The sequence below is a fragment of the Trichomycterus rosablanca genome, chromosome 7 (assembly GCF_030014385.1).
Source record: "Trichomycterus rosablanca isolate fTriRos1 chromosome 7, fTriRos1.hap1, whole genome shotgun sequence".
In the NCBI taxonomy this organism is placed as follows: Eukaryota; Metazoa; Chordata; class Actinopteri; order Siluriformes; family Trichomycteridae; genus Trichomycterus; species Trichomycterus rosablanca.
In genome coordinates, this window is record NC_085994.1 from 16676281 (window position 1) to 16703767 (window position 27487).

The 27487-nt window shown below is 40.3% G+C and overlaps 1 protein-coding gene across 1 annotated transcript; it reads right to left on the reverse strand.

Moving 5' to 3' along the window:
- Positions 1–1426: 1426 nt before the first annotated feature.
- Positions 1427–27487, reverse strand: sema3b (sema domain, immunoglobulin domain (Ig), short basic domain, secreted, (semaphorin) 3B). The gene is made up of 17 exons (XM_062998451.1): positions 27383–27487; positions 27143–27300; positions 23154–23216; positions 12294–12413; positions 11677–11770; positions 10711–10830; positions 10221–10363; positions 9644–9758; positions 9452–9521; positions 8492–8633; positions 8183–8402; positions 7361–7449; positions 6083–6124; positions 5146–5303; positions 4919–4974; positions 3936–4072; positions 1427–2166 (listed from the first exon to the last, which is right to left on the reverse strand). Exons 1-17 carry the CDS (start codon positions 27483–27485, stop codon positions 1696–1698), a joined length of 2301 nt encoding a protein of 766 aa, XP_062854521.1. The 5' UTR covers positions 27486–27487; the 3' UTR covers positions 1427–1695.

A 27487-nucleotide genomic window follows, 5' to 3' on the forward strand; every position in this document is an offset into this window, starting at 1 on the left:
CTACAATGCAAAAAGCAATACTATTAGTTGACATAATAATAATAATAATAATAATATTGATCAGGAAGTGTCATTACACTGAAACACCAACAAATGTTGTTGTAACACCTTAATTGACACCTCCATGTACACTTGTTGAGAACTATCATGATAGATGTCATATGCTGTTACGATTGATCATAACAGTTGATGTCATGTGTTATAGCAGTGCTATTTTACTATATCACATAATATGTATTATTGTTTTAAGTTATTAGCATCTGGCATAAGCTGGAGAGACATCACGTATAACAGCTATTTGAGAAAGGAAACATAACACTGTTTAAATGCAATTATCAATAAGTTTAAAGGTTTAATTGATGTAATAAAAAGTATTTGTGTGGTTATTGTTTTTTTTTTTACTTCTGCTTGACACTGAGAAATTGTTTTGGGGAAGACTTTTTGTTAAATCTGCTTGCAAACCGCAAACCACAACACCTTCCTAACAATAGCAAAATATAAAAAGTAAATGAATAAATACAATGAATATAAAGCAAATAATCCCATTTTGATGCCCAATACTGACCTTTAGATGAAGCGCGTTTGCCCCAAAAATACCAGCGTGTAACATTCCTATTAGATTATTGTACAGAGCTGATACACAGCTAGAGAACGTACCTATCTATTTTACAGGTAATTTAATGCTTAATATTTTCTCCTGTTGGTTTTTTTAACCATCTTATGGCGCATTAACATGTGAAGTGGCAAAACCGCAAGCGTCGGCGCAAACCGGCGCGCTTGGCTTGAGTGGTGCAGTAAAACATCAGCGGCAAACTGGGTTCAATCAGGTGGAGTTTGAGCGGCGTAGAAAGCCGCGAGCGCAATGCGGCAAAAATGTGGCGTTTGCGCAGCTGAGGGAAGCGCAGCGGCAAGCTAAACAGCACCGCTACACTTCAAAGGAAACAACGACACAGTCGGCGCAAAAGCGGTTTTGCCGTTTGTCATGTGAATGCGCCGTATTGTCTGAATAATTTATTCTTATTTATTTAGTTCTTTGCTTACCCAGTAAAGTACTGTATAAACTTTTGTTTACACATGAACCCACCCAGTATTTACCTTGCAGTTGTACTAGGTTGTGATACCATATACTCCGCATTTGGAATCTTTACACATAGAAAATGCTCCTTAATGCCTGGTTAAACATTCATGTGTGAACGGGCTTAATCTAACAGAAGCTACAACCTAATGAATGGGAATTGGGAGAAACCTCCCCATTGGGAGAATTTGGGCTTGCCCAAAACAGGTGGAAGTAAGGAAGTAAAGCTTAGAATATTAAGAGATGCACGAATTAATAATGTATGAGAAGGAACAATATATTATGTCTTTCTTTTAACCAAGACTTAGCTGCACTGCCGAACAACCAGTGATGAAAAAATCAAGGACCAGATTTGAACTGGATCCTAAAAGATCCAGTAAAGCATCTAATGGATGCAGTGTGGAGTGTATGGGCAAACTGTGTAAGAGTATGGGGTGGAAAAATGGGTATTCGTGGAGTGTGTAGGTGCAGGGGATGTAGGGGCGGAGTGTATTGTGGGAAAATGGTGGCAACAGCCTAATATCATAAATAGTCACTACAAAGATGTGCTGTGTGGTTTTGTCCAACTCCAGTGATCTCTCTTTTTATAGTCTCTCTCTCCATTCCTCCTCCAGCCCGCATTACTCCCCTGCACTCCGAGGCGCTCGAGGTGCAGGTCTGCCGTCGTGTGTTCTGCGGTTCCTCCCCTTCCTTACCTCCTTTAGGTGTTTCCACTTTTTGTTGGCTGTGTGCAGAGGGTTGAGAGATGGCGCCTCATTGGCAGCATCAGCCATGCTTTTGTCCGATTGGTGCTTGCGGGACCACACCTGCTCGCAAATTTGGTCGACGGTGCTCAGGTTGGGATGATCGACCAGCTGCATGAAGTCTCTATACCAGAGCTTCTGATTGGTGGACTGTCCCTGGATTTGAGCAGAGCTCTGAGAGTTGGGCACTGGGCCTGCTGTGGGAACAACCTCCAACGTGATGCCGAGCAGCGTTTGGGTGAATCCGTGTTCCATGGCGTGGCACTGGTACGTGCCTTCGTCTCTGCGCAACACACGGCGTAGTAACAAGCCTCGATCTGTCTGAATTATGCGGTCATCCAGTCGCACCTATGAATACACACAACATAAAATTAGACTGCCATCATTTGGGACTACACGAAAGTAGGGAGGTCTAGGAATTTGTTTTTACAACTGTCTAATTTACATGTAATTACCTACTACTTTAAGATTTATCAGTTCCTTTATTTTATACATACAGTGTATCACAAAAGTGAGTACACCCCTCACATTTCTGCAAATATTTTATTATATCTTTTCATGGGACAACACTATAGACATGAAACTTGGATATAACTTAGAGTAGTCAGTGTACAACTTGTATAGCAGTGTAGATTTACTGTCTTCTGAAAATAACTCAACACACAGCCATTAATGTCTAAATGGCTGGCAACATAAGTGAGTACACCCCACAGTGAACATGTCCAAATTGTGCCCAAAGTGTCAATATTTTGTGTGACCACCATTATTATCCAGCACTGCCTTAACCCTCCTGGGCATGGAATTCACCAGAGCTGCACAGGTTGCTACTGGAATCCTCTTCCACTCCTCCATGATGACATCACGGAGCTGGTGGATGTTAGACACCTTGAACTCCTCCACCTTCCACTTGAGGATGCGCCACAGGTGCTCAATTGGGTTTAGTCCATCACCTTTACCTTCAGCTTCCTCAGCAAGGCAGTTGTCATCTTGGAGGTTGTGTTTGGGGTCATTATCCTGTTGGAAAACTGCCATGAGGCCCAGTTTTCGAAGGGAGGGGATCATGCTCTGTTTCAGAATGTCACAGTACATGTTGGAATTTATGTTTCCCTCAATGAACTGCAGCTCCCCAGTGCCAGCAACACTCATGCAGCCCAAGACCATGATGCTACCACCACCATGCTTGACTGTAGGCAAGATACAGTTGTCTTGGTACTTCTCACCAGGGCGCCGCCACACATGCTGGACACCATCTGAGCCAAACAAGTTTATCTTGGTCTCGTCAGACCACAGGGCATTCCAGTAATCCATGTTCTTGGACTGCTTGTCTTCAGCAAACTGTTTGCGGGCTTTCTTGTGCGTCAGCTTCCTTCTGGGATGACGACCATGCAGACCGAGTTGATGCAGTGTGCGGCGTATGGTCTGAGCACTGACAGGCTGACCTCCCACGTCTTCAACCTCTGCAGCAATGCTGGCAGCACTCATGTGTCTATTTTTTAAAGCCAACCTCTGGATATGACGCCGAACACGTGGACTCAACTTCTTTGGTCGACCCTGGCGAAGCCTGTTCCGAGTGGAACCTGTCCTGGAAAACCGCTGTATGACCTTGGCCACCATGCTGTAGCTCAGTTTCAGGGTGTTAGCAATCTTCTTATAGCCCAGGCCATCTTTGTGGAGAGCAACAATTCTATTTCTCACATCCTCAGAGAGTTCTTTGCCATGAGGTGCCATGTTGAATATCCAGTGGCCAGTATGAGAGAATTGTACCCAAAACACCAAATTTAACAGCCCTGCTCCCCATTTACACCTGGGACCTTGACACATGACACCAGGGAGGGACAACGACACATTTGGCCACAATTTGGACATGTTCACTGTGGGGTGTACTCACTTATGTTGCCAGCTATTTAGACATTAATGGCTGTGTGTTGAGTTATTTTCAGAAGACAGTAAATCTACACTGCTATACAAGCTGTACACTGACTACTCTAACTTATATCCAAGTTTCATGTCTATAGTGTTGTCCCATGAAAAGATATAATGAAATATTTGCAGAAATGTGAGGGGTGTACTCACTTTTGTGATACACTGTATCTTTTCACCCCCTAACTATTTCTCACCTCTTCTCTGGCATTGTTGGGTCTCTGGTAGGTCCAGGTAACCTGAGCCTGCAGTGATTTGGGGATACACTCAAGGAATGAGCTGCTGCCCTCTACTGCATACAATTTCTTCTCCACAACTCGCTGCCTTTGGTGGTCTACATGGCACAGAACATTGCATTAACATTTTAGTTATGATGCATACACTTAACACTACAGTTACATTACCAATGATTGGCATCATTTTGAACAATTTGACATATTTTATGTTGTTAGCTGCCATGCAGTAAATTATAATTTGATAGCAGCTAGGAATTGAATTGTGAATCGCAATAGGAAAATGGAAAATGTGAGTGTGGTTGCCGCTCAGCAGTTGTCGAGTATGTGGGGGGTTGAATACTAAAATATGAGATATGTAATATTGTGTATGCAAGTATGAATTTGAAGGGGATGGGAATACTTTCTCTAAGATGGGTCATTGTGTGTGTGCAATTATGTATTTGGTGGGGGTGTGAATACTTTTGTGGAGTTTTATGTTTTATGGTTTTATGTTTTTATTATAATAAGGGAGTCGGTTATGCTCCCACTAACTTCTAAACTTCTGAAGCACATTTCTGATATTCTGTACCCCATGGGAGGCCTACTTATTGATATTTGTATACAACTGAAATTTTAATTATTGTAGTTAATAACATAAACAAACAAGTAAAACACCAACAACCAAGCATGTCCACTTTTAAGCAAACAAAGCCTTTTTCATTCTGTCACATTTGCTCATTTACCAGGTTATTAATGGTCAGTGCACGCATAGGCGTCATGTGTAAAAGCACAAAAGAAATGGACCTAAATATCTGATGTGGAAAAACAGCTTTTAACAATACAGGAATAGATACATTTGAACTGGATAATACGTGTTAACGTGCTAAAATGTCTTGGTAAATTTGGTTCAACACTCTTGTTAGGCGACACTGCCCTCTAGAGGACAAAAGACAGTGCAGGCTTACCTCCTGAACAAAGGGTGTTGGGATCACCATTACGCACATCCTGCCGACGGAAGCGCCTACACACACATACACATACACATACACACACACACACACACACACACACACAGCAGACAAATTGATTTTCATTTAATATGTCACTAAGATCAGTGGTTGTGTAAACTGCATCATTAAAGCATCATTAGTGTGGTTAGATACTAAGTAACCAGTTTTTGTGCAGTGTGTACCGTTTGGTGTTGGGCAGATAGCGAGTACATGTGTGTCCGTCCCAGGCACAGTAGGGGTCTCGGGCCAGGCAGCACTCAGCACATGCTTTTCCGTACATGCTGCAGCGATGCAGTGGCACCTGCACCACACCTTTATCTGAGCCTACGTACAGCTGTTGCTGTAAGAAGAAAAAGTAAAGGGGCGACATAAAGTGTTACTGTTAATGGAAATTATTACTTATTATTAAAAACTGATCTTAGGATGTTTCACAAGTTAATGGATCAGAAAGTGCTGATTTTGCCTTATTCGTTTAGAAAGAAAAAAAGACAAATGCTGTTATTACACTGCTTCTTAAAATACACAGCTGACCTATAGCAACACTAAACAGCAAAAAAGTATGTGGAAACCTGACCATGAGCTTGTTGAACATCCCATTCCAAAATCATTAATATGAACTCTAACCTCCCCTTTTGCAGTTTTAACAGCTTTCACTCTTCTTAGAAAGCTTTCCACAACATTTAAAGTATGTCTGTAGGACTTTCAGTAATAAAAAGCATTTGTGAGGTCAGGCACTGTGGAATCAAAAAGGCTTGGATTTGGCATTCTATTTCATACCAAAGCCATTTAATATGGTTAAATATAGGGCTTGGTGAAGGTCAATGGAGTTCTCACACAGCAGACTCATTACCTTGTTTTTAGAGGCACAGTCATGCTAAAACAGGAAAGGACCTTATAAAGGACAGTTTACTTTATTTTATATAATTAATTTTGTACATTAGTTGGTGTACATTGGTGATTGGAAAAGTCAGTAATTAGAACTGGCATCGTTTATATCATATAGAGTTGCAATTTTGACTGCAATTAGACTGTATAAGAGCCTATTACTATATGGACACTGGTAAATATGGTAGTAAAAGAGAGGACTTTCAAAGCTGCTAAAAGACAAGACTTATTTACCCGTTTGGAGGAGATTTGCATGTTGATGATTGATGACGAATCCTGTAAAGAAAAAACGAAATGAGTCTGTTCAACGTTTAAATGGTCTTGTCACACTAATTTAAAATGCTGAGCATCTGTGAACTGCCACCTTCAGGTCTTCATAGATGTTTGATGGGGTTTAAGTCTAGGCTTTGGCTGGAACACGCAGAAATCTTCAGAATCTTGCTCCAAAGCCACTTGCCATTCAAATGGTATTTAAACTACATCCATCAAAAGATACAATAAGTACCATCCTTCAAGGGCATTGATTTGTCCATTGATGTTGCTTAAACTGGAGTTTTAAAAAGATGTAAAAGCTGACATGATTTGGAGAAATCATGTGCCTTAAACATATGCTTTGTATTTAACTGTGTCATAAACGCCTGATTTATGGAGTGGTTTAGAGATGGTTGTCCATTCAACAGGTTCTTCAATCTCTACACAAAGCCTTTGGAGCTCTTTTAGAAAGACAGATTGGTTCATTCTTAGCTCCTTCTTGAAATTGAAATTGTGCCAAATTTCTTTCATGTCAGAATTATTGGTGCTACTGTGGTCCTGGAAACACTTAAAGACTTATATATTGTTTTATATCCTTGCCCTGATCTATGCCTTGCAAAAATTTGATCGCAGAGATCCACAAATATTTCCTTGAAATGTATGTATTTGTTGGGGTTTTTTCCTCCAACGCAGTGTAAATTGTGGGCCCTTATAAACCCAGATGAGTGCCTTTTCAAACTATGTCCACTCAATTCAAAGTGCATCAATTTGGAATGCTAAAGCACAGGGTTGGAATCCCTAATAAATAAGAGATTTCAGTTTTTAATGATTGCTTGAAGAACTCACTTATGCACTTATGTAAGCATCCACTTCTTTATAAGAGACAGGCACCCCTTCCTCAGGGGTCCATCTAGGGACTAGTACCTTTTATATATTTTCATTTCATTTTCATTTTCAGCATTTAGCAGACGCTTTTATCCAAAGCGACTTACAGTACTGTTACAGTATACAGTCTGAGCAATTGAGGGTTAAGGGCCTTGCTCAAGGGCCCAACAGCAGCAACCTCGCCATTGTAGGGCTTGAACCAGTGACCTTCCGATTACTAGTCCAGTACCCTAACCACTAGGCTACGGCTTGCCCCTCCATAATACTACTGGTACAAAATTACAATTATTTAAGCATTGACCGGGCAAAAAGTGGTAGCCACTATCCTATCACAGTGTAATGATTCTTGACCTACACACCCACAGTCACACTTACCTTGTAGACCTGCAGCTCCTCCAGAAGCAGCTCAGTGTAGCTCCAGCTCCCCTTTGGCACAGAGATCACCTTCAACACAGTGCCCACATCTATAGAAAAAGAACAAAGCCAGTACTATAACAGAGAAATTACTACATGTCAGTATTCCAGATACTCTTACTTTATTAATGTTACTCTATTTTAATTGAAAGTATTTGAAAGATAGTGTTTGAGTGTGGCAGTAAAATTGTGCTAGCTGGGATCCAGGGTTCAAATCCCTAGTGGTGCCATCAGCCAGTCAGGCATCTACATACAGACATGATTGGTTATATCTGAGGGAGATGCCCTGCAATAGATTGGCATTCTGTTCAGGATGTGTGGTGGCACAGTGGTTTGGTGGGTAGCAATGTCGCCTCACACTAATAAGGTCCTGGGTTCGACTCCAAGGTGTAGCGGTTCGGGTCATTGCTGTGTGGAGTTTACATGTCCTCCACATGTCTTTCCTCCGAGAGCTCCAGTTTCCTCCCACAGCCAGGTTAAGACAGTAAAGTCCCACCTAGGTGTAAGTGTTTGTGAATGAGTGTGTCTACTGGCTATTGGTAGTTGTAGCCTAGTGGTTAAGGTACTGGACTAGTAAGCAGAAGGTTGCTGATTCAAACCCCAGGCACTGTTGGGCCCTTGATCAAGGCCCTTAACACTGAATTGCTTAGACTGTATACTGTAAGTCTGCTAAATGTAAATAAAAATGTGTGATTCCGGGGGAACCAGACCCACTGCAACCATGACCGGGATAAAGTGGTGTTAACAAAAAAATCAAATGAAAAGTACTGAAAAGGTGTTGACCTGTTCCGATAAACATGACATCGTAGTGTCCGTCAGCAGCACTGACTCTGTCCACAGCAATCTGTGTGAAGCTGTAAGGGATTCCGGTGCGCAGAAAGATCGGACGTCCACCTAGCGGTGTCACTGGGTTATACATCAAAGGGTGATGACGTGCGAACTGGATCACATTATCTGGGAAGCCCTTGGTGGATTCGAAACTGCCGAATGTTCTACTGGGACACTGAATAAGAAGCAGAGAGAGAGAATTCATGTCACAACTCATGTTACAAACATTCGGAAAACAAAATAAAGGAAATAAAAAAAACTTACCATGCCTGGTCGAGGGTAAGGGACTTTACCCTGGAAGGGCACCCACTGGTAATTGGGTCCTTCTTTATGAGCAAATGGCCCCAGAAACGCCCTGCGGATGTCGTTCATCGTGTACAGACAGACCGCAGAGCCTCGAAATACGCTACTGCAGAAAAAGAAAGCAACATAGTATTGATAAAATATTAAGAGACATTTGGTTTATGTATTGACCAAGGTAGCACTCTTTGTTCGCATTTGAGCTCTGTGGCCTTGGTTTTAAAATCTCAAGTATGGGCCCTTTTTTTTTTCTTTTTAGTAATGCCATAGTTTAGGCTTCTAAATAATTTTTACATTTTTATTTCTTGTATTAACCTTTTTAATTAAATAAGTAAAACTGATATTTAAATATTATTAATATTAATATATTGCATATAAGCAAATTATATGAAATATTTAATATAACAAATCTGACAATGAGCATTTATAGAGCTTCTAGCAACATAAAACATCTGTATGGATAAAATTTGTACATACAGTTGTGTAATTTTATGTAAATACACTAAATGCAGTTATATACTGCTTAACTTATCAACAAATGAGCAGTTAGACAAGCTTAAACCACAATAAAAAGTAATAATTAATAAATTGCCATGGCATTAATGAATTGGGGAGTGATACAGTGGCTTGGTGGGTAGCACTGTTGCCTCACAGCAAGAAGTTTGGGTCCTTTTGGTGTGGAGTTTGCATGTTCTCCCCTTGTCTGTGTGGGTTTCCTCCCACAGTCCAAGGACATGTGTATAAATGTGTGTATGTGTGTTGGCCCTGTGATGGACTGGTGACCTATCTAGATGGGGGTGGTGCATTTCGCCCAGTAAATCAGACCCACTGCAACCCCTAATATAGTATACTGTAGTATAAATGGTGGTAAAACGGACAATGAATGAATTAATGTTTATTCGGCCAACTGTAACCTCCTCTTACCTGGAAGTAGAGAAGACAGTGTAGATGAGTGGATTCTTCTGATCTCGCGTCTGCAGCAGGAACACGTCTCCTAAAGGTTAATACTTAGGTCAAAGACGAGTAAACATGACCTCCAGCCATCAATGTTTACACTGACACTAGTGTGTATGTTTGATAAAAGGAGCTAATCTCTGTGTGTGTGTGTGTTCTTACTGAGCTCGTCAAAGTGTGTCTCACTGCCATCGTTGCCTGGTACAGAGCAGACGAGTCGAGTCTTCAGAAATGTTGTCCACTTATTTACCAAACTGCGCTGCCCTCCCATGTCATTCTAGAACACACACACACACACACACACAATTAATACCCATTTACAAGTTCTCACAATTATAATTGTCAAATCACTTTTTTTTTCTATTTTATTTATGGATTTTCTTCCTTTTCTCCCAAATTTAGCATAGCCAATGAGTCTTCCGCTGCTGGACCCCAGAGAGCCACACACTGAGCTCTGCGTTCCTCCACCTCTGTAAAGGCGCCTCGGGTTACTAACCAGGGTCCAATGTCGAAGACCCCACCCACTTATCGAAGACTCCACCCACTTATTAGTACAGTTTTTTCCCACCCAGCAGACCAATTGTGCCTGCAAGGGGGTGCCCAGGCAATCGATACCAGAGCTGAAATTCAAACTCAGGGAGTTCAGAATCCCAGCACTGCTGTGCTAGCGGAATATCCCAAATTACTTTTAATCAACTTGTGCTTAGGTCATAAAGTACTGGTGTTGATGGTTGATTACCCTGCACAGTTGGCCGATCCGAGCATAAGTGACCTTGCCAAAGCCTTGTGCTTCAACAGCAGTTTCTCTGAAGAAAAAGAAGACTTTATCGTCATCTGGGTTTTCGCTCTCCGGAACAGCAAAACCACCTATGAACTTCGGCTCTGTAAAAAAACACAAACACACCCAGAACTATTTTATTAACATGTGAGGTATCTTACAGTATCAACAGGTTTCTGAATATCAAGACTAAAGTGAGCAAACACTTCTTAGACTAACCTTGGATTAAAGTTTCATGTCACCTAACAGATTTGGGATTTATCAGTATAGGTCACATAGGACATTAACATCTATTAGGGGGTGAAAATTGATAGTAAGTAATTCAAGCTTTCATGTACAGGGTTATGTACAATACAGGGCAGTTGTAGCCAGTTTGAACCATTAAGCTTCTAATTAAAGAGCTTTAACAAGTACCTTTAACATCAACACACACATACAGAACAGCACTCACCGTTGAGCCAGCGAGAGTCATGCTGTTCAGTCCTGATGGAAGGTTTCAGTCCTAGGCTCCGAAAAATTGTGAAGTCTCGTCCCATCAGGTCAGTCGCCACACCTGAATAAAGCTCATCACCTAAGAAACACAACAGTAACACAAAACACAAAAATAACTTTTGTGAAAGAAGCCCTGACCTTTAAAATTAAAATTAGTCACTTATTTACTGATAGTAAAGTACACATTGCTTACATGTTATAGAGTTTGTTTACAAGAAAAAAGTAAAAAAGCAGGGATTGTACATATTTATTAGCTCACCAGAATGTTAACTATTATTTAAAAAATAAATAAACAATGAGCATAATTTAGTTTTGTTCATTTTAATTTGTTGTGTAAACATCAGCTTGTAACATGTGCTGGTTTGGATGCCGGAGGGGATTCCTCATAACTGGCTGATCGATGGTGTCTGCATCAGAGGCGAGGGATAACAGAGATGAGTGCATGATTCTCCATGTGTAAGACTGAACCCCATATCAATTCTTCTCGTGCAGGTAAAAATAATGTTGGAGGGTGTGTGTGTGTGTGTTAGTTATGGCTCTCCTTGGTCAGGAATGGAGGTCAGCAGCAGTAGAGAGGAAGCATAACGCAATCGGAAGCTCTGGTTTCCACCCACAGTCCAAAGACATGCAAGTTAAGTGAACTGGAGATACAAAATTGGCCATGATGGTGTTTGAGATTGAACTGATGAATCTTGTGTCAACCTGTCCTGTCGTTAATGTAACCAAAGTGTAAAACATGACATTAAAATTATAGTAAACAATCATATATAACATTAAAATATTTGAGTGCGGGGATTGTTGGGATTATTTTTCTGATATGGGATGTTTTTGATTCAACATGGTCAATAAACATTCATGGTCTTAGTGGTCACTTGATACACTGTAAGGTCCTCTAAGTTACACAGCTGTGTACAAAACTACTTACCAACCAGAACAGAGGCTGCATTGTGGCGCGGGTCATATGGACTTTTCCCTTTACCTTCCTCAATAAGTGATGGATCAAACCGAAACACATGATCCTGCAGAGAGCAAAAAAAGAAGAGAGCGGGAAAAGGTAAAGGACTTTTAGAGTATTTGTCAAGGAGACCTTGCAGCCTCTCTCTCTCTCTCCCAACTCAATTCATTCAAATATTGACATTCCAACATTTGGAAATTGCCAAGGCGTTTACAGATTTAAGAAACGAATTAAGAAGATAATAATAATAATGGTAATAATAATAATAATAATAAAATATATAAAAAGCAACAATAAAAGCAGCACAAATAGTAACAACAAAACATAATAGTAATATCATCACAATCTCTAATGGTAAGAACAATGTAACAACGATTAATTATCATCAGTATTATGTTGTTATAAGGAGTCAGTGATAATTGTTACTGATTAACAACATTATACTAATAACAGTTGCTGTTAATCAGTAACAACAATCTCTAATAGTAACACAAATAATAGTAACAATGACAATCTCTCTCTCTCTCTGTAACACACACACACACAAACACACACACACACACACACACACACACACAAACATTTACCTCCAACTTCTGTCCAACCTCCACATAAGCACAGGTCGGATGGAAGGCTCCTGTCCCGCAGGCATACAGGTGAGTGCGATTAAAGTGATGTAACACCTTTACATAATTAACACAGTCCGTCTGCAAAACACACACATATTGACAGACATAAGTCACACACATCACTCTAAATGATGTGAATAATTCACACAGTTCATAAGAAGACACAAAAGACGTATTCAGCGTGTATCCATGTACATCTGGATACACAACATTAACTGGTGCATTGTTTTTATGTCTTTATATTTGTTAAGTCTGTTTGAGGACTAAGAGCATTGTAACAGGTAACCATGATGATAAGTTGACTTTCACGCTCAGTGTGGAACCTGAATCGTACATTATCTCCCTGTCCTTCCCACACACACACTGCTTTAATCACTTATGATGGTGCTCAGTGGAGCTTACCATGTTTCCCAGGACTCTTTGTATCACTACGACAACACAAGGGCAGATTCCACAGGGGAGAGATGAAGGGATATTGGATGGATGGGGAAATAGAGAGGAGGAGCATGGGGGGATTTAAAAGAAAAGAATGTACTAGCCACCAAAGCATCAAGAGTTAAAGCCACTGCACACAGCCTGATGAATAAGTTAAGCCTTAAATCAATATTGATAGAATGTTTATTTTAGTTAAAAAGGCTTTTTTGCTAGTGTTCTTTATTTTAATACATTTATAGGATATAACAGAAGGGTTACGTCCATCACAAAAAAGTTCTGTTTTCATTTTGACAGTATTGCAGTGTTTCTGTTTTTCAATGTGTAACTGCTGTTCCTGCTGCTTTTAAGTCATCCTGCAACTGTTTTTAAAAGGCTGCTGGCTATCATCTTAGCTTTCTCAACATACGTCTGAGAGCATGCGAATGTATTGCACTTGTCATTAAGGGATTTGTGGTTAGATAAACCTTTCATTCACAAATTATCAAACTAATTTAACTGATATGAATGTGTACAATAAAACTTTTTTTTTTATTTTCTGATATCCAGAACTTGATTTATTTGTATATAACGTTTACATATTTGGGGAAAAAAATATTCTAAATTAAAAATTCTTGCTTTATATAATTTAGTATAAATCCATTTATAATACAGTAGTCAATGCATTCTTTCTCCATTGAATATGTTCAGTAAAATAAATACATGAATAAAGAAATAATGTAACTTAAATAGGTAATTAAATAGGTAATTAACCAAGCAAATGAAGAGCTGTTATATTGTTAACACAACAAGGACAGAGATCACGAGTTAAAGTAACTTATTTCAACGTAAGAAATTAGCACTAAAAAAGACTAAAAAAAATTGTAATCATAAAATTTTTTCTTCTCTTTTTCTTTTCCCTAATCTAGTCATATTCAGTTACCCTGATTGCGTTACACTTCACCTCTACCGATACAACCCTCCACTGCTGACTGAGGCGCTTCACAACCGACACACGCCCCCTCCGACACATGCGCAGTATCAACTGCCTCTTTTCACCTGCATGAGGCGAGTTCATATGTGGATCAGCCTTGTGCACGGAGAGCCACACCCTGATCAGGATTATTCCCCAATTCTGCGCAGGCGCCATCAATCAGCCAGCAGAGGTCGTAATTGCACCAGTTATGAGTAACCCTGGTTTAGCTCATCCCACCCTCAACAACAGCCAATGGTTGTTCATGTGGCCACCCAGCCCAGCCAGATAAAAAAACAAAAGAAATCAATAAAAAAATAATTGCATGGATTTCATTAACTTTTTAAACATTTTTTAAAACAATTGTTCTTGGCCGCTCGGGTGGCGCAGCGGTAAAAAGACACGCTGCAACCAGGGCTGGATTCTGAGTATTCACCGGTTCGAAGCAGAGTGGCTGTATGAGCAACGATTGGCCGGTTGCTCAGTTCTGACTGCATGTCTTTGGACTGTGGGAGGAAACCCACGCAAACACTGGGAGAACATGCACACAGAAAGGACCGCCCCACCTGGGAATCGAACCCAGGGCCTTCTTGCTGTGAGGCGACAGTGCTACCCACTGAGCCACCGTGCCGCCCCCAACAGTCTCAAGCTAACAGAGCTAACAGAAATGTAAAGCTATAGTAGGCACAGGTTCGTTATAACCAGACAATGATTGGACAAACCTTGCCTTGTCTGATAAATTACAATTTTTGCTTTGACATGCTGATAACACCTTAACATATTGGACCTCAGTGAGGTTTTCTGCCGTTTTAGATAATTTTTTCAACTTTTTTCGACTTCTTGCATATGGTATCATATACCCAACACATTAGGTTTGGTCTGCTGTAATTAAGAGTAACCTATACACACCTATACCAATATGTTTTATTGTCTTATTAAATGCATTTGTGTTTTTTTCCTTCCTTTTAAGCAATCACATCCTTCTTATCAAGTTCATCAATTTGCTCCAAGGAACATTACCTCCAGAAAATGACCTGAACCTCCCTACATCTGTTTCATTGGGGTCAGCTCGCATACTCAGTGACGGCCATGCATCTGTCTTAGCACCATCAGCTTTCATTCTAAGCCTCAGGGGACTGAAGGAGACAGATCACTGACCTTAACGTGATCTATTCCTCCAGAGCAAATGAGGAGGAAACAAAGAACTAGACAAATGGATTCCTACTCACGGTGAAGGGAGTTAACGTAGAGGTGTGTGTTACACCTAGAATTGAAGTTGAGCAACTGTACAGGTTTTAAAACCAGTTTTGTGCACAAAAAGTGCAAGTTTAAGTGTCAAGTTTTGCAATAAGATGTGAGAAGTATACCACCATTGCTGAATTCCTAAGTCTTTCATAATGGTTCTGTGTCCTGTGAGTTGTCTATGGGATATGAAAAAAAGGTTGTGGATAACTGAGAAGGTACCGGGTTCCTGTATTAAATATGCCACTAATTTCCCTACTGCTCACCATCTTTTCTCTCATAATCTCTCACTGTTGTGTCTTTGTTGAGTAGTATCTCAGTCTGTTTGTCTTCTCTGATTCTGCAGTTTGTCTGTTCTCAAGGTTCCCTATGATAAGATTAAATACACAGCTTTAAAATGACATCATGTTCTATTTTAGTCTAGCGGCTATTCTGGGTTGTATAGCTCAGCTGATGTCCATAAAAATCCCTTAACTAAAATGTAGACGATTATCCAGGATTCAAAATATTTTGGTTGCTTCTTTGATTTTTGAAAAAAGCTATGACGCTATGGGCTGCTTATAGACTTTTTTCACTCGATTATGCGGCAGAACCCATTTTGTTCATTCCCAAAATCCAGGCAGTCTGTCTGATTTAAAGCAGTTTTAAAGAGAGTTTGCTTTCATTTTACCACAAGAATGAAGAATGCTATTTATAGGGCAATAATATTCACTCACTTTTCCCAGAAAAGTCTGTATAGTTCATAAATAATAGTGCCAAAAAATAAATAAAAGAATAAATCCTGTGTTGATTAAGGTGGTCTAACAAAGACCATTGTAACTCTATTGTAACTCTAAATAAACAATCGTTTTAACTGTGGCGAGAAGTGATTCTGAAGTATCTTAGAATGTACAACACATGAAGGCTTGAGAGGGTGGGTGGTGTTGTGGCCCAACGGTCTCTTAATTCAGTGGTCCCCAACCTTTTTTGTACCATGGACCAATTTCATATAAGATATAATTTCACGGACCGGCGGGGGCGGAAGGATTTTAAAAGAGATTAACTATAGAATGGAAAGCCAGTGTGAATCTTGAGCTTTTTTTGCTGCAACGAGACGCTGCTTCCACCTAGTGGTGATTGGGGACAAAAACACCTGAAGAGTGTTGGAAATGTAATTGCTTTTGTAGCAATCTCTAATTATTTATTCTTTCTGTGTGGCCAAATGACCCACGGACTGGTACCGGTCTGCGGCCTGGGGGTTTGGGACCACTGTCTTAATTAATTTATTTATTTTACACACTTTGGTTACATTCATGACAGAAACGGTAGTTACTCCTTACACAAGATTCATCAGTTCACAAGTTTAATGTCAAACACAGTCATGGACAATTTTGTATCTCCAATTAACCTGACTGCATGTCTTTGGACTGTGGGAGGAAACCGGAGCCCCGAAGGAAACCCACGCAAACACTGGGAGAACATGCACCATGTCCAGAAAGGACCGCCCCACCTGGGAATCGAACCCAGGGCCTTCTTGCTGTGAGGCGACAGTGCTACCCACTGAGCCACCGTGCCGCCCCCAACAGTCTCAAGCTAACAGAGCTAACAGAAATGTAAAGCTATAGTAGGCACAGGTTCGTTATAACCAGACAATGATTGGACAAACCTTGCCTTGTCTGATGAATTACAATTTTTGCTTTGACATGCTGATAAAAACACCTTAACATATTGGACCTTAGTGAGGTTTTCTGCCGTTTTAGAGAATTTTTTCAACACTTTGTGCCCGCTAAAATGCTTTTTTTGCTAATTGGTTTTTAGAGTATTTTAAATTATATGAGTTGCTGAAGCCTCCCTGTTGGCTTAAACCAGGTTCTCTGACTAGTCTTCTTAGAAAAGTTTTTTTCCCCACTATTTACTGTAAAGTCTAAAGACTGTTGCACCATTTCTGACATCTTTACACCAGTCTCTCAAATGTTTAATGAGCATAATTCTGTATTTACAGAAACTGAAGCTCTTGATCCGTGTTTTATGCGTTTCACTGCTGCCACATGACTGGTTGATTGAACAGTTGCAGTAACAAGCAGGTGTACACGTACTGCTGATGACGTGGCTGTGCATTTTGGTTGGCTGTCATATGCTTCGACACTCCAACAAATGGCTCACACAGCGACATGATCCAGTACCCAACATTCAACGAGAACAATGATTGAACTTTGAGTTTATTGCTCCGCATGGAGTGTTTGCACTTCTGGGGGCTCAGACCAAGCCAATTAAACTGAAGTCAACCTGTACTTTGGATCTCTTTTTGTTTCTCTCCCTATTTCTTTCTCTCTCTCTCCTCCCTCTTTTCTTTTTTGATAGGTTTACAGCTTGCAATTAGCCAGGGTAAGAGGTGGGGGTATGTGTGGGATTTTTTTTAAAAAGCCCCTAAGCCAAAGAGACAGAAAAAGAAACAGCAAGAGACCAAAGACAAAGTCAGTCCGTGAACTATGGTTAGAGATAATGTGTGTCTGAGGTACGTCCTACTGAGTGGGTTATGTAAACGTTAGCCTTTGTCCTTTATATTAGCCTGAACAACAAATCCTTGTGTGACTGTGCATATGATGTAGCCATGGCTTCAGAAAAGCAAAGTCCATGTGTACCAGAACCCTTGATTTACTACGGGTTGCCATGTAAAGAAAATGTATATACTTGCAACTAAATTAATTAATTAATTAATTAAAGCATTTGTAAAGTTTTCGAGTAAAGTTTATTCTTGCACTGTTTTCCACTTACAACCATTTTAATTGTTGTAGTCCTATAATGTTGTGATGTTCCAGTTAACAATGAATAATTATGTAAACATCACAAGTTTGGACATTTTCCCTTAATTTCCCACTGTTCAAATTTAGTCTGTACTCAACATTAACTTTTGTTTTTCCCCTTTGCCATAAAGAGCAGATTTATGGAGTGCTAAAGAGCTGGTTCTCTGTCCAACAGGTTTTTTCCAGCTATACTGGCATGACCATTGGTTTCTTTCTTACCTCCCTGACCAAGGCTCTTGTCTTGATGCCCAATTTGGTTAAATGGCCAAACTGTAGGAAGGTTCAAAGTTCTGGTAAACTTTATCCATTTAAAAATGATTAAGGCTACTGTGGTCCTGGAAACATTCAAACCTTGGATATTGTTTTATATCCTTGCCCTGATAAATCCCTTGCCACAATTAGCTTGTTGGACTTAATGCCCAAAAACTGTGCCCTTCCCAACCTTTCTTTTCTTCTCTAAAAAATCTAAAACATATTTTTACTTAATCATGGTGGGTGAATAAAAGTACAGTAGATTGATGGGCATTACAATATGGCAACTACACTATATTGCCAAAGGTATTCGTTCGTCTGCCTTCACGCAAATGAACTTGACTGACATCCCATTATTAATCCCTTTGCAGCTATAACAGCTTTAACTCTTCTGGGAAGGCTTCCCACAAGGTTTAGGAGTGTGTTCATGGGAATGAATTTGACCATTCTTCCAGAAGTGCATTTGTGAGGTCAGACACTGATGTTGGACGAGAAGGCCTGGCTCGCAGTCTCCACTGTAATTCATCCCAAAGGTGTTCTATCGGGTTGAGGTCAGGACTCTGTGCAGGCCAGTCAAGTTCTTCCACACCAAACTTGCTCATCCATGTCTTTATGGACCTTGCATTGTGCACTGGCGTTGTGCACTGGTGCGTAGCCATGTTGGAACAGGAAGGGGCCATCCACAAAGTTGGGAGCATGAAATTGTCCAAAATCTCTTGGTATGCTGAAGCATTAAGAGTTCCTCTCACTGGAGCTAAGGGGCCAAGCCCAACTCCTGAAAAACAAGCCCACACCATAATCCCCCCTCCACCAAACTTCACACTTGGCACAATGCAGTCAGACAAGTACCGTTCCCTTGGCAACCGCCAAACGCAGATTTGTCCATTGGATTGCCAGACGGAGAAGCGTGATTCTTCACTCCAGAGAAAACATCTCCACTGCTCTAGAGTCCAGTGGCGGCGTGCTTTACACCACTGCATCTGCCGCTTTGCATTGCGCTTGGTAAGGCTTGGATGCAGCTGCTTGGCCATGGAAACCCATTCCATCAAGCACTCTACACACTGTTCTTGAGCTAATCTGAAGGCCACATGAAGTTTGGAGGTCTGTAGCGACTGACTCTGCAGAAAGTTGGCGACCTCTGCGCACTATGCGCATCAGCATCCGCTGACCCCACCCTGTCATTTTACGTGGACTACCACTTCAGTTGCTGACGTTCCCAATCGCTTCCACTTTGTTATAATACAACTGACAGTTGACTGTGGAATATTTAGTAGTGAGGAAATTTCATGACTGGACTGGACTTGTTGCACAGGCGGCATCCTATCACGGTACCACGCTGGATTCACTGAGCTCCTGAGAGCAACACATTCTTTCACTAATGTTTGTAGAAGCAGCCTAGGTGCTTGGTTTTATACACCTGTGGCCATGGAATTGAAATAAAATCCACAACACAAAGCGCACAAAGAGTCAGGAATATGCAAAGGAAAAAATGGGGAAAGATCTGAACTATGCTTAAATAAAAGTTAATACCCAGTATGTGTTAAGCAGTTTGCTGAGCAATTTTTAACGAGGCTTAGAATGTGTCATCCTACTAGATTATTATAACAAGTAAATGAGCATGAGTGCCTTGTTATGTCACTCTCTGATGTCCAGTGTGTCCATTTCCTAAGTAATTACACTCTCAGAGAAAATATGCAATAGATTAGATTTTTTTCCAGACAAAAAGGGGGTTTTATGGAAGAAAAAACAAAAAAAACATCTGTCTGAGGGAATAAATGAGGGAAGTTTGTTTACCGTAATAAATGACTTTTTCCCCCCTAAATGAGGTTTGTGGAACCTGGGTTTGATCCTCGAATTTCGATTTGATTTCAGTCACAAGTTTTTTATGCTGTCCATGTAGACTATTACCCCCCAATTCTTAAAACCATGTGGTACATTGATTGACAACTCTATGTTGCTCCTAGATATGAATGAGTGGGTATTGACCAGTGATATAGTGGTGCTTCTCTCACTGTGCATTCTACCTTGTGTTTTCAGTGGCACCAAACATGAATCAGATCAGGCTAAAGATGTTACCAAAGCTAAATTAAAATTTTATTGTTATTTTCCTACTTTATTTTTTAATTGTATACACTGATATATATTGAGTTAAGAGTAGATTAGAAGACTTTAGCCTGTCTTCATGGAGGTCCAAATCTAGCTGTGGGGTGTCTGACACAGCCACCTACTAATAATAAAGGTCACATCATGGGTCAGTGAACTGAATATGAACTCTCCGTGTGAAAGAGAATCTTTGCCAAGTCAATCTCAACCTTTCTCAGCATCAGCTGATTATTGTCAGGTCCCCACTTTAGAACAGATCCCAGCCTCACCTCAAACACACTTAGATGACTTAAAACACACCCTGTATTTACGCTGGAGACTTCCAGAGTGAAATCACTGTAAAGCTCTCACACCCAACCCACACACATCCGTTTTATGTGTGTTTGACAATGAATCGCTTTATGTGAAACCAACAAAGGCAAAGGCAGTAACAGAGCATGAAGTGTCTGTAAGCAACATAGTGACCTTTTGGACCTGGGTTTGATCTTCATCTCCGGTCAATGCCTGTTAATACTCCGTATCTGCATGGGTCTTTTCTACAGGCTTCACAAAAATGCTGGAGGTTGTTTGTTTGTTGTTTATTGGGATTTTAACGTCATGTTTTTACACTTTGGTTACATTCATGACAGGAACGGTAGTTCACAAGGTTATATCAAACACATGGACAATTTAGTATCTCCAATTCACCTCACTTGCATGTCTTTGGACTGTGGGAGGAAACCGGAGCTCCTGGAGGAAACCCACACGGACACGGGGAGAGCACGCAAACTCCACACAGAAAGGACCCGGACTGCCCCACCTGGGTATCGAACCCAGGACCTTCTTGCTGTGAGGCGACAGAGCTACCCACTTAGCCACCGTGCCGCCCTGCTGGAGGTAGATTGGTGCTATATTGCCCTGGGTGTTTGTAACTGGTTAAATCTGCAATAGACTGATAGTCTGCAAAGGACATATTCCTTGCAATTCATGTTTTAAGGGGGGTTTGGAGCCATTGCAATCCTGACTACGATAAACGACTACAAAAAAGCAGGTAATAATTAGGTCTATCTTTGGCATGAGAGGGCACTGCTGGGTAAAATAGTGAGCCCAGGAATTTATGTTTAACTTGAAAATGGTGCCACTTGGATGTGTTGATGTACTGATTTAATTTCTTAACAGATTTCTTAATGGTGCTTAAAGCCAGTTTATTTGACTTTCATTCATATACACTTATGTAAAATACTGTGATTCAGCATCACCCAATTGAAATACTACATGAAACCCAAAAAATGGCTTTGATGGTCTGAATCCAGGCAGAGCAACAACTGCACAGGGTCGGTACATCAGCAAAGCATGTCAAGAATTTATTCTGAGATCAAGAAGTTTTTGTTTACGGGCAGATGAGCTTTTGAGTCTTTTTTAACTTATTACTACAGTAAACATTGGTATCATACAGAGATGTTTATATGGTATGTGTATTGTGCCTGGTAGGTAAACTGTGATTGTCAATATTAATGCACGGCATCAGTTTTACTTAGTACTCCTAGAAAACTTGGTAAGCATAACTCAATTAGTTTTACACCAGAGACCAGTGCAGCTGACACCAGGCATGCAGGTGTGTATAAATAACTTACAGGGAGGTGAAAATAATTGATATTTTGGTTATTAAATTTTCGGTGTTGTTTGTTTGTTTCTCATGCACTAATTTTTAAACAGCCAGTTGGAAAACTTGGGTAAAAAAAAGAAAAGTAAATTATTTAATTGGTGTAGATGGGAGCAGCATTGTGGAATACACTTTGCATACTTCATAACTTTACTGAACTGCAGTTCATTCCACACATCCATCTTTAAAATTTAGTGAGAGTTTTACTAATGTACCCAGACAAAATCCATTCATGAAGATTTATCCTACAGGATTTATCTGATGTACAGTTCTAACTGACTGATAATACAGTAGCTGAATAATGGGTTGCAAAAAAAAAAAAATAATAACCACAGATTCTGATTCATTAAACCCACTCATAAAGATTTTTGTTTATGGCTCTTTACATGTGTCAAATAAATCAGTTCTAACATCCAAAAACCCCTTTGGATAAGTCTAGCAAGAGAAGCAGAGGGGGTTGGAAAGAATAATATTGAGTTTTACAAATCATTCCATTCTATTCCAGCCATGGGAAATAGAAAGTCCAACCCATGCAATTCTCTTTTCTTTAACCTGACTGAGTATTGTAAAAAACACCATGTTGCTAATAATTCATATTAGTTAGCATTTTCAGCTAATAAGTGTGTTATTAGTGAGCTTAATTAAGTTCCCTTATTCCAAACAAATAATGCAGGTATTGCTGTGCTGTTATATAAATGATAATAATAATGATAATAATAATAATAATAATAATAATAATAAGAAGAAGAAGAAGAAGAAGAAGAAGAAGAAGAAGACGAAGAAGAAGAAGAAGAAGAAAAAGAAGAAGAAAAAGAAGAAAAAGAAGAAAAGAAGAAGAAAAGAAGAAGTATACTATTATTACTATTACTACTACTCGTAATAATAATAATAATAAAAATAATAATAATAATAATACTTTTACCCATAGTATTACTACTACTAATAATAGATATAATTATAACAATACTACTGCTAATAATAATATTAATAATAATAATAATAATAGACATATCATAGACTTCATGGACATCTGTACTTGTTATGTTACGTTTTTCATTAATTATATTTTCATGGTTTATCAACACTTTATTAGGATCAGGGTCCTTGGAATCATTGAGCTCAATGCAGTAATACACCCTAGACAGTAGTCCAATCCATCATGAAGTCTCGGCCATCTTCCCTAAGCTAGTCAATCATGTCTGTAAGTAGACACCTGACGGCTGATGGCAGCGCTGTGAATTCAAAAGTACTGGGCTAATGTAATTAACTGCTGCAACAACCAAGCACCTTTTTTAGTGTTATTTTTTTTATTATTAATTTGTCACCCCTCTGTCACTGTACATGACGTTTTTTGTTAAACATTAGAAAGAAAAAGCTGATTAGTTCATGTTTGTTACAGGAAAGAAACTTACGTTGATGTCTTTGCCTGCCCAGTTGCATTCCTCCCTCCACTCCACAGGTGCTGGCCAGAAAATCTGTAAAAGGGAGAGGGGTTACCGGTTAGGGTGGAATTTAGGCACAGGTCATGACCTAGGCAGAGTGTGACTTGTCCAGTAGCCAGAGGGACATTCTCTTGCAATATAATGTAGGTAAAATACACAGCCAGGGGCACCCATGCACACCAACCCGCCCATTTACTATCTCTAGATGTGCAAGCTTCTGTACTGTAAGTGCACAAAACATGACATGTTGACATGTTGTACAGATATGTGTGTGGTCTTTAGACAGACATGCTCTTGCCCTTCACAGTAATCTAATCTCTGATATGTCTGTTTACAGATATGAAAATGAAAATCCAACATTCTATTATTGGCACACTGCGCTAAGTAAATCAGTAAATCAGCTGGAAGATATGAGAAGATCTTTAACACCATCTAAATCAACAGTTATAACCTCAGGTGCCACCTTAAATGAAACCTTGTGTGTGGTTTGTTTACCCACAATGGCAATTGGATCAGTCAAGCACTTAAATGCATGCTGTTTTCAAACTTTTGTTCAAAATGACCAAAAATACCAATCCAAAGGAATTCCAGATTCCTTCTGGTGTATTTCAGTACGCCTCTTGGTCGTGAAGCCCAATCATGAAGTCTTTGGTTGTTATGTAATGTTATGATTGCCTCTGACACTTTTGTCCCAGCCTTTATCAGGTCATCCTGTAAGTTTATTGCAGTTACATAACACAGGGGGTTTTCTTTGTTGTCCTGATAAGATTGCTTCTGGGCGCAATTTTCGGCTTTCATCCATGGCCAGGCAGGTTTGCTGCTGCGCCAAAAGTTTGGAACTTCTGGACAATAATTCCAACGGTGTCTTAAGGCCCTAGTTGTAAAATGAAATGCTATGCTCTGTTGGTTAGTATGACAGCTCCTTAGTTTTCACCATGGTTGCAACACACCTAGAAGACTTGAATATATGGGTGGTGTTTATATAACACAGCTGAAGCAAATTAAGAGTATTATTGAGTTCCTAATGATTTACTCATGTTGAAACTCACCTTTTAAGTTCAGTGTTTATTTCTGCTCAGGCAAGGGATTAACAGGTGTGAAAACGCCCTTTAATTACACCTAGATCACAGAGTCTTTACACAAAAATGGCACACATCCAAATCATCTCCTTAAACAAAACTATCCACATAACAATAAACACATCAAATCATTTAAAGCTCACTTATTCCTTTATGGTTAATTAAAAGAAGGTTGGCTTTGTTTTTTAGATCCTATTATCTAAAGTTCTGAGCTCTCTGAGTAGTTAGAGCCTCAGGGGACGCCCACACATCAGTAGTTAAAAGATTAGTAAGGATAATAAGATTAGTTGGTTTTAATACCTACTTTTGATGTTTGTTACTGTCAACAGCTTAGTCATATTCAAATCTTACAATTCCTTAAATAAGTATGAGTGAGTGTGGGATGGTTTGTCGGGGTTTGACTTAGCTCTTCTAACAAATACATTCAATGGTCAGGACTCTCCCAGGACCACTACAGAGCAGGTATTATTTGGGTATTGGATCATTCTCAGAACTGCAGTGACAGTTTTTAAACACCGCACTGTCACTGCTGGACTGAGCATAGTCCACCAACCAAAAATATCCAGCCAACAGCGCCCCATGGGCAGCGTCCTGTGACCACTGATGAAGATCTCAAAGATGACCAACTCAAACAGCAGCAATAGATGAGCGATCGTCTCTGACTTTACATCAACAAGGTGGACCAACTAGGTAGGAGTGTCTAATAGAGTGGACAGTGAGTGGACACGGTATTTAAAAACTCCAGCAGCGCTGCTGTGTCTGATCCACTCATACCAGCACAACACACACTAACACACCACCACCATGTCAGTGTCACTGCAGGGCTGAGAATGACCCACCACCCAAAGAATACCAGCTCTGTGGTGGTCCTGTGGGGATCCTGACCATTGAAGAACAGGGTGAAAGCAGGCTACAACATATGTAGAGAAATAGATGGACTACAGTCAGTAATTGTAGAACTACAAAGTGCTTCTATATGGTAAGAGGAGCTGATAAAATATACAGTCAGTGTAGAAACAAGGAGGTGGTTTTAATGTTATGGCTGTGTGTATATATATATACAGTGTATCACAAAAGTGAGTACACCCCTCACATTTCTGCAAATATTTTATTATATCTTTTCATGGGACAACACTATAGAAATGAAACTTGGATATAACTTAGAGTAGTCAGTGTACAACTTGTATAGCAGTGTAGATTTACTGTCTTCTGAAAATAACTCAACACACAGCCATTAATGTCTAAATGGCTGGCAACATAAGTGAGTACACCCCACAGTGAACATGTCCAAATTGTGCCCAAAGTGTCAATATTTTGTGTGACCACCATTATTATCCAGCACTGCCTTAACCCTCCTGGGCATGGAATTCACCAGAGCTGCACAGGTTGCTACTGGAATCCTCTTCCACTCCTCCATGATGACATCACGGAGCTGGTGGATGTTAGACACCTTGGACTCCTCCACCTTCCACTTGAGGATGCGCCACAGGTGCTCAATTGGGTTTAGTCCATCACCTTTACCTTCAGCTTCCTCAGCAAGGCAGTTGTCATCTTGGAGGTTGTGTTTGGGGTCGTTATCCTGTTGGAAAACTGCCATGAGGCCCAGTTTTCGAAGGGAAGGGATCATGCTCTGTTTCAGAATGTCACAGTACATGTTGGAATTCATGTTTCCCTCAATGAACTGCAGCTCCCCAGTGCCAGCAACACTCATGCAGCCCAAGACCATGATGCTACCACCACCATGCTTGACTGTAGGCAAGATACAGTTGTCTTGGTACTTCTCACCAGGGCGCCGCCACACATGCTGGACACCATCTGAGCCAAACAAGTTTATCTTGGTCTCATCAGACCACAGGGCATTCCAGTAATCCATGTTCTTGGACTGCTTGTCTTCAGCAAACTGTTTGCGGGCTTTCTTGTGCGTCAGCTTCCTTCTGGGATGACGACCATGCAGACCGAGTTGATGCAGTGTGCGGCGTATGGTCTGAGCACTGACAGGCTGACCTCCCACGTTTTCAACCTCTGCAGCAATGCTGGCAGCACTCATGTGTCTATTTTTTAAAGCCAACCTCTGGATATGACGCCGAACACGTGGACTCAACTTCTTTGGTCGACCCTGGCGAAGCCTGTTCCGAGTGGAACCTGTCCTGGAAAACCGCTGTATGACCTTGGCCACCATGCTGTAGCTCAGTTTCAGGGTGTTAGCAATCTTCTTATAGCCCAGGCCATCTTTGTGGAGAGCAACAATTCTATTTCTCACATCCTCAGAGAGTTCTTTGCCATGAGGTGCCATGTTGAATATCCAGTGGCCAGTATGAGAGAATTGTACCCAAAACACCAAATTTAACAGCCCTGCTCCCCATTTACACCTGGGACCTTGACACATGACACCAGGGAGGGACAACGACACATTTGGGCACAATTTGGACATGTTCACTGTGGGGTGTACTCACTTATGTTGCCAGCTATTTAGACATTAATGGCTGTGTGTTGAGTTATTTTCAGAAGACAGTAAATCTACACTGCTATACAAGTTGTACACTGACTACTCTAAGTTATATCCAAGTTTCATGTCTATAGTGTTGTCCCATGAAAAGATATAATGAAATATTTGCAGAAATGTGAGGGGTGTACTCACTTTTGTGATACACTGTATATATATATATATATACACTGTATGTACTGTATATATGTATATATACTGTGTACTTTGCAGACAAGTTTGCCATTGATTGCTGCCAAGTTATTCCTGGACACTCCCTCAATGTGTATTGACTTGCCACTTCAATGTAATTAAGTGATTAAAAGTGATTCATTTCACTCTTTAGGGATCTTTTTAATATATATAATTATATATAATTTATTCATTACCAAGCTTACCTTTTGTTCTTGTTTAGAAATGTTATCCAGACTGAGTGATAACAGGTAGTTCCTTGCTCCTACAAACAGCCGGCCCCTCTCCTCATCCAATAAGAGTGCACTGAAACAGCAGGACCGATCCAACTCAAACCTCTTTATTCCATTAATCTTCTGAAGATCTGCAATACACACACAATTAAGTATACATACCAACACACAGATTTCTAACAGGAGCCAAAATATCTAAAGCCTCCAACAGACCTTTGTAAACAAGCTTCATCCTTGGCGAGGATACGGATGATGTTACAGATGCAGACGATGAAGGTCTGTTGGAAGCTGAGCTGACTGTGAGCATCAGCGTCATCA

Excerpts from the sequence above, each read along its gene's own strand:
- sema3b (XM_062998451.1), bottom strand. The coding sequence starts at position 27,485 with ATGACGCTGATGCTCACAGTCAGCTCAGCTTCCAACAGACCTTCATCG. Across the intron at positions 10,831-11,676 it reads TGCAGCCTCTGTTCTGGTTG|GTGATGAGCTTTATTCAGGT; the intron begins GTAAGTAGTTTT and ends TGTGTTTCTTAG. Across the intron at positions 6,125-7,360 it reads AGGAGCTGCAGGTCTACAAG|GATTCGTCATCAATCATCAA; the intron begins GTAAGTGTGACT and ends TTTTCTTTACAG.